This window comes from Sinocyclocheilus rhinocerous, unplaced genomic scaffold (genome assembly GCF_001515625.1).
Source record: "Sinocyclocheilus rhinocerous isolate Xijiao unplaced genomic scaffold, SAMN03320098_v1.1 scaffold2596, whole genome shotgun sequence".
Classification (NCBI taxonomy): Eukaryota; Metazoa; Chordata; class Actinopteri; order Cypriniformes; family Cyprinidae; genus Sinocyclocheilus; species Sinocyclocheilus rhinocerous.
Genome location: NW_015623452.1, coordinates 139,496 through 147,994, shown reverse-complemented (window position 1 = coordinate 147,994; position 8,499 = coordinate 139,496). Strand labels below are relative to the sequence as shown.

General features: G+C 39.1%; 1 protein-coding gene across 7 annotated transcripts in view; it reads left to right on the top strand.

Annotated features, from left to right (window-relative positions):
* LOC107741734 (PTB domain-containing engulfment adapter protein 1-like) overlaps window positions 1-8,499 on the top strand; it is a 51,334-nt gene that overhangs the window by 25,373 nt on the left and 17,462 nt on the right. For all 7 annotated transcript variants that reach the window (XM_016554970.1, XM_016554678.1, XM_016554608.1 and 4 more), the window contains exon 2: window positions 1,371-1,454. In XM_016554970.1, the coding sequence (XP_016410456.1) occupies window positions 1,371-1,454 (84 nt within the window). The remainder of the gene's footprint in view (window positions 1-1,370; window positions 1,455-8,499) is intronic.

Genomic DNA, 8,499 nt, shown 5'->3' with positions numbered 1-8,499 from the left:
CTATATATATATATATATATATATATATATATATATATATATATATAGTCTAAAGGTTCAATAAACTGTTCCATTTCAGAAAAATTGATTTTTCTCAATTTTATTTTCTATGTCAGGCTTTCCAGGGTTAAAAGAAAAAGACAATATGTTTTGCTTGGTGAGATTATACGGTACGTCAGTTGTGTGGGGTCTCTGAGGTGTATTTGTTCGAATGCAAAAGGATCGGCCCTGAGGAATTTTCCTTTTTGATATTGAATGTGTTTGGTTCAACGTTTTTGACAGCCTCAGTCTCCAACATTTCTTTGAAGCTTTGATCTTGCGTACTTCTGTGTCATCTCACTCATCGACTCAACATCAAGCGAACACTCCACAGCAAAAGTAGGAATTGGCGTCACCTATATGACTAAGGGTGGCTATATTCTGAACCACAGAAATCCTGTTTCAACACTCTGAGCAAACTATGCCAGGATGTACTTTTAAGCAGGTATAAAATATTTTTAGTCAGCTTTGCACAGGATTGTCATCCAGCACTCAAAGCGTAAGTGACATATACTGCACTAATTGGCAGGAGATTCTAGCTGTAGCAAACTCTCCCTGGGGTTAAGTGTCTTGCTTAAGGGTGTAAAGAAATTTGCAGGTTTGTAATCTCAGTAACTCGGTACTTGCTGGATCATCCTACCTGGGATTGAATCTACAACCTCCACAGGGCATAGTTCTGCCATAGTCACCGAAGGGCACTAAGTTCTCCACTTGTGTAACTTTTAAATTGGTAGTTGGGAGTTTGATTGACAGGCGGTCAGACCAATCAATGCAGAATTTGCCATTTTGTCCGACAAACAAACATCAGTGGACTTGAACTTGAAAAATATTATGTATTGACGCTTTTCCGTGGTTGAAACAAGATACCTTCTGATGATCATTCATGTTTATTTTGTGCTATAACTAGTAAACTGGAAGAGATGATCATGAGGCGCAATCTGTCAAGACATATTTAAGAGCCACATAACAATATTTATTGTTTGAATTTCTTAAAAAATGACCAAATTTGAAAGCAGAGACTTTGTTTTATACCTAATGTCAGTTTCCTCTTTGATCTGCAATGTAATTTTCACTGTGTGAGAACATGATGTGTGGCGTGAGAGCGCCATAGTTTGTTGGCCATAGCGACAGTTACTAAGGGGGCGGGGGGGGTTTCTTTGCGAAGGGTCAATCGTTTGGCTGTTTTTGTGTGTACTTGCTCAGTGTAAAGCTGCAGTCACACTAAAACTGTGCCCTCCATTGACTTTCATTACGGATGCAACCGCTGGAGACGTAAACCACAAGCTACAGATAAGCTAGAGGTAAACTGTTTCTCTGTGCTTTTTCTTCAGGTGGCTTCTCGTTGGAGTCCGTCCTCACCTTACAAGCACTTCTCAAGCTCTGCAGAATGAACAGGGCATTTAACAGGAGAAAGGGTAAGGGAATAGAGTTGATGTTCCTGCAATGTCAGCTGCCAATATGCCAACAAGCCTGACTGACTGACAAATGTTCATTTGTGCTACAGACTGTTTATATATAAACTTGTTCTGAGTCACAGAATTCAGTTACAGTTAATTTACCTGAAACCAAAGTCATTGAAGAACATGTTGGCCAAATGTTTTTGCATTTCATAGCTAACTACGTTTTTTTTAGCTGCACCATAAGGGACACAGTTCCTAGAGGTTTTAGCTCCCTGTAAAAACAGCTACTTCACCTAGAAGAACCTCAGAGAATTTAGTTTCAACACATTTTCTTTGGGAAGTAATGACTTCCAGGCCTGCATTAAAGCTTGCTAAAATGGGACGCACACTTAAGTTTCACCCCCACACATCAGGTTTTCAAAGCTCCATTCCTGGCACTCATTGCTTCTCTTCGTTCCCAACTTCAAACCTCCCCTACCCCCTACACACACACACTTTACCTAATTTGAACACCACGGACAGACCTGGATTTATAGGTGACACAGGTGAGGCTACTTCCCACAGAAAGTGTGCCTTCTAGGCTAATGTTTTATTAATGGCGGTGACAGAGGAGCCTCTGGACTTGCTGGCATGGTCACAGCCCACGTTAGGTGAGTTTATCTCCAGCCACAGACACTGCAGTAGTAGGTTGCTTTGAATATTTCATAGCTCTCAATTGGGATTCGCTCGTTGCCTGAAATTATCGTTAAGTCCAAACAGACACTCTTGCACACGATTCTCTTTTTCAGAAGATGATAATGCTGCTTAACGAACTAGAAATTATGTGAGACCTCACATTCATTGACCTTTATAGTCACCAAGGGATAATTTACTGTGTGTAAACAGTTCTGCTGAATGCACAGTGTTAATCACAAAGGTTCAAAAGGAATATTAAAGATTTTAAGCATAAATAGAAATACTGTATGAGTTTGAATGATTCATGCTTCCGCATTACATAACTAATCAGGAACTGTTAAAGAATTTATCCATGTTTACATGAAAAAGTGCACTGCAGTTCAGTCGAAAAGCTACATTTTGACTCATATTCTAGAACAAAACGTGAAGTTTGAAAACCATTGTAAAAATGAACCCAGAATGTGCTACAGTGCATTCTTAAATTATATGATATTCTGATTATAACAAATATTCTGAAAATTAATTGACTTAAAGGGGTAGTTCACCGAAAAATTAAAATTTTATGTTTATCTGCTTACCCCCAGGGCATCCAAGATGTAGGTGACTTTGTTTCTTCAGTAGAACACAAACAAAGATTTTTAACTCAAACCGTTGCAATCTATCAGTCTTATAATGGCAGTCAATGGGCTCCACGGCTTCGAGAGTAAAAAAAACATACACAGACAAAACCAAATTAAACCCTGTGGCTCGTGGCGATAATTGACCTGTTTCCCTTACATAGACGCATGTGCGGAAGCGAACTGTCATGCGCAGGGTGCGAACTACGGGGGAGCTAGGGGGAGCATGGCTCCCCTTAATAAGACATGGGCTCCCCTGAAAACTCGATTTGTGAAATTTTGGGGGGTCTCAAAATAACTCAAACCGTTGCAGTCTATCAGTCTTATAATGGCAGTCAATGGGCTCCACGGCTTCGAGAGTAAAAAAAACATACACAGACAAAACCAAATTAAACCCTGCGGCTCGTGATGATACATTGAGGCCTTAAGACACGAAACGATCGGTCTGTGCAAGAAACTGAACAGTATTTATATCATTTTTTTACCTCTGATCCACCGTAATGTCTGAGCGCGTTCACAACATCTGGCGCGTGTACGTGCTCTGGCATAGTAGACATAGATATATATATATAAGTAGATGCCTCATTAGTGACTGTTTCTATGGGCTGCGATACGTTCCAAAATGGTGGACGCGTCAACGTAGACATGGGCTCCCCTGAAAACGTGATTTGTGAAATTTTGGGTGGTCTCAAAAAATATTGACAATGTGTTATTTTGACTTGCAATTTCAGTTTTGTGTAATGTGATCATCGTGGATTATTATGTGTAAAATTGCTAAAATATCATTCATTCATGCATGACGGCGATTTAAATTCACTTCAATAAAGATAACTATACATGCTATTCTTGTCATGAGCATCAAGGTGTGGGGGCGCTGCGGTGCAAATTCCACTCATGTTTAGTACATGTTAACTCAAAGATTCGTAGAAGAAATATAAACGTTGGACTCTGTGGTCGATTCTGTGTTAAGGTAGGTTCTGTTATTCGCAATAATGTGTTGTGGCTGGGTTGTTATAGGTCAGCGTGACTCTCGATGTCTTAGGCCTAATTCAATGGAGGAATTATGGTATTCTTCTGTAGCCTGACGACGAGTAACTTTAACCGTTGTTCATGTAAACTCAAAGACAGCCTGATGCTTTGTTTATAGACTATTTGTGGGTGGCTGTTTGTTGTTTCACCTATCAATTCCTGTCGATAAAGTATAATAGGGTAAATCCTGTATAGTGATTTATCCTATATAGTGCTTGCATAAAGCAAGTAGTGCATACACTTGTAGCTGTTATGTATCTTTGTAAGTCATTGTAAGCCAAGCGCACGACCCCCCCCAACGCCCGTTATAAAAAAAAAAAAAGTGGGCTCCCCGAAAGTCCACGGTATAGTTCGAACACTGGTCATGCGTATACGTCACTCATTATTTACACAGTGCAGAGAGATTGCGGACGTGTTCACTGGCACTGGTCATCACAATGGAAGTCGATTTTGATATATCATCAGACAACGTGGAATTTTTTGCCCAACCGTATTTATTTGACGTCACGTGCCGGATGTTGTGAACGTGTTCAGGACAGTTGGACATTGTGGTGGATCAGAAGTAAAAAATGATATAAATACTGTTCAGTTTCTTGCACAGACCGATCGTTTCGTGTCTTAAGACCTCAATGTATCGTCACAAGCCGCAGGGTTTAATTTGGTTTTGTCTGTATGTTGTTTTTTTTTTTTTTTTTTTACTCTCAAAGCCGTGGAGCCCATTGACTGCCATTATAAGACTGATAGACTGCAACGGTTTGAGTTAAAAATCTTCGTTTGTGTTCTACTGAAGAAACAAAGTCACCTACATCTTGGATACCCTGGGGGTAAGCAGATAAACATCAAATTTTCATTTTTGGGTGAACTATCCCATTAAATCAAATCAGAATTTAACTGAATCAGGAGTTTCTGAATGAGAATTGAATTAGGAAATCCATGCCTTGTATCTTAAAATTTAAAAATATAAAAAATATTGTGATTTTTTTATGTAAGCTTTGTATGTAAATTGATGTAAATCTATGTAAATCAATGTTTATATTATAACAACCTACACTCATCTGGGATTTTTTAAGTCCTCGCAGAAAGCTCTTAGCTGTTTTAAACTGCTTTAAATCTCCCTGACTAACCAGAAAACCTCTAAAATTCTCAAATCAGACTTGGCTGACCAGTAGAAACTAGCTTCGTGGAACAGGCTGTTTTTTGCCACTATAAGGATGACCTTTATTTAGGCGAAAAAGCAGAGTTTTGCTATTCTTTAGTTAAAGGTCGAATTTAAAATAATGTTCACAATATAAATGAGCCTGGCAGGGTAATAACTTTGGCAACAGCTTGTATTTTATCATCTAATTTAATGCGCGTTGAGTGACCTCATCCGTGCTTTTGCATTTCACCAGTTGTTTTGAATGCTTACCCTTTATGATTATTTGTGTTTAAACTGACAGCTAATCGGTGGGATCATAATAAAATGACCTTTAGTCCTGAGCTCTGGACAGAGATGTCCTGCAGTGCAGTAACCTTTTCATAACTCCGCGAGCTACAGGGAAAAGCAAAAGGTAAATCTAAAAATGGACCTGTCTCCTTTGCACCACGTTTATTATTTTTGAGTTCAAAGACCAATGAGCTACATGAATCCGTTAATTGCACTGTTGTGGTTTCACTCACTTGCTCTAGTATTTCAAAATATTGCAATGACCTAGTAGATAGCTGTTATTAATTTTGGAGGTCGCATGCCTCAGCAGTTTTCTCTAAAATAGAGACTCCTGTTTTCTGAACTTGGAGTGTTCTCCTAATAGTTTTGCAGTACAAAAGTTGTACTGTAGTTTTTTGCTGTACAGTGGTTCTTGCACCTGGTTAAAGTCCAATAGTCAGAGTGATCTGACTCTATGGGGTCCCCAGTTATATCTTTTGCTATATGAGGTCCCCTGTTGGCACATAATTTTGGGGATCCAAGAATTTTTCATTTTAAATGCTGGAACTGAATGACTTTCATGAGCTTCAGTTCTATTAATGATTTTTTGCGTGCTACATGGAGCTCCTAATAAGCAACACCTCTACACTCAGTGAGAAATATATATCAATACCAGTGTCTGATTGCCAAATTAAAGATTCTTTTGATCTGTTATTTTTGAGTGAAAACTTTTTTAAACAACTGAATATTAAGCCCGTTTTTAATCTAAATCTAAAACATTGTGACCATTGTAGTCTGATTTCTTGTGGAATAAATGAACAAACAAACAAATTTATTAAATGAATTAAATATTACCACATTTTTAAATTGTGTAGTATTTTTTTATTTGTCCTGTTCAAATTGATTGATCTCATCATTTGGCAGCACTCCACTGAGGGCAGTAATTATAAAACTAAATTCACGTTTTGTGTTTTTGTATTTCTATTTTCTTCAAATATTTCTCTATTAAACGTACTACAAAAATTGTTAATAAAACCAATAATGACTCGGAACTGCAAAGAATCAGAACTGAAATTGTTTAATTCCTTACTATTTCCAACCCTGATAATAGGAAAAGTGTCAACTGTGCTAGTTAGTTTTGCTAAAACAAAAAACAAAAAAAAGCACTGACATTTTCTTGAGAAACTGTTCAAATATAGTTTCGTTTGAAGACATTTGTGCCACCCAAACTATAAGCAGTTGAGGTTTTCCCAGTGTCCTCATGACATTACTGCAGCTGGGAATATCTGAGCGCTCGTCCTCTCTGTGTCGAGCATTAATTGGTGTGCAGTAGGAGAGTTCAGCTGATTAAAGTGTGAGTGTGTGTATGTGTGTGTACACCTACGTGGCGGTGAATACTGAAGAGCCTGTGTCATAAAGGTGTCAAAAACAGTGAGAGAGCTGTCTACTCTTTGGCACAGGATTGGACGGCTTGTCAGCTTCATTATATTATTGGTTTTTGTCGGCATCGCAGTTCTTATACTCTAAGGGCCATCTCTCTTACTTGCTGCCTCTCTTGGTCTCCTTCTCTGTCCCTTAATCTTTCATTCTGTCTCCCTCTCTTTCTCTCCCACTGTTTTTTCAGTTTCTCTTCATTTTTTAAAGCCGTGACCTGCTGAGTCAGGTCTACATCACAGCAGCATGCACTGACCATAGAGGTCTCCTTTTCCCAATTCATCAACCGACAATTTCACCCCCAGCACAAGGGAGAAAAAAACGAACAATGAGGAGCTCTTCATCATCACCTACACGGCATATAAAGCACGGCATGTCAGTCAACCTGCTAGGAAAAAAATGCTGCTGTCTGATCAGGGTCGTCCCGCCCTGAAAGTAGTATAGACATTCGCAGAGGTCCCCGAAGTGCCAAGAGGGCCCCTCGAGGAATCTGTAATAAATAAGATGCTTATAACTTGCGAGGACATGTGACAGCAAAACATGACAAAACTATACCAACTCACATTATTTCACATTATTACTTCCATGAGTTACAGTACACTACACAAATAAGTGAGTGTTTCACCACTCTAATCAAGAATTTTCAGACATTTTGATGACATTGACCCAAATGATAATTTCCTTTTAATTAAACAACACACTGTTAATTGTAAATGAGGAAAAAGATTTGACTTTTGGATGCAAAATATTTAAAAATGTTTATTAAAATGTACCATTTTTTGATGTGCGTGTGCACACCAGCACTCCTTAACTTAAGTCTGTGAAGTTTTAAATAGAACTGCTTTCTGTTAGGATGAGCCTTTATGCAACATTTACAGACAAGAATATAAAAATAAACCATAAAAGTTATGTGCTGAGGTAATCAGGTCTGAAAAGCATTAAACAGCAAACGCTTCTGACAAGAGGGCAAGAGGCTTTAAACTGTAGGCTTATGGCTTACTGTTGTGACAAGTCAGAAGCATTTGGATCCATTTGCAGCTTTTATTTAGAATAGTCAGAGAATACAGGGTCAATACCGGCAAGACAGAACAGCAGGGGCTTGGACAGAGACCGAGTCGAATACCAGGCGAGAGATCAGGGCAGGCGGCTAGCAAACACAGTCAACACCATCGGGGCAAGCAGCGAACAATCAGATAAACAGGAAACGGTCCAAGATCAAGTACAACGAAAGCAAACGTATATAACGTATAACGCTCAGAAATGACAGCCAGGGCAAATCAAGACTTCACAGAGAGTCTGGCTGTGTCCGAAATTGCCCCCTATACCCTTAAATAGGGCACTATTTGAGGGAACAGCCATTTTTAGTGGTGTCCGAAACCATAGTGGACGTTCTCGAGTGCACTCATTCAATCCCACAATGCACTGCAAAAACGAGTGTACAACTGGTGCACGCTCAACGGCTAGAGAATGCCCATAATGCACCGTGAGAGTCACGCGCCGAATGAATTCCCGCATCTCGCCAGAAGATAACGCCCGCAGCTGAATAATCAAGCCGTTCATTTTTACAAAGCGCTCATCCATAGCGTACAGCATAATGTACAACACGGGTATAAATGCATTGTAAATTGATTATTAAATTGTTTGATTAGAGTTTATACATAATTTCCGTGACAGAGTTCAAGATAAATCCTTTAATCTTACTACTGGAGCTGCTAGTTTGCTAGTTTCAAATGATTAATAAACAGCAAGCACAAACTATGCAAAAGCGGCATTCCCTCCGGTGCACTCAGTGTCCGAATTCACTACTCGTTTTCATTCACTCCTTCTAGTGAACTGAATTAGTGACCTAATGTAGGGAATAGTGAATGAGGGTATAGGGGGCGATTTCGGACACAGCCAA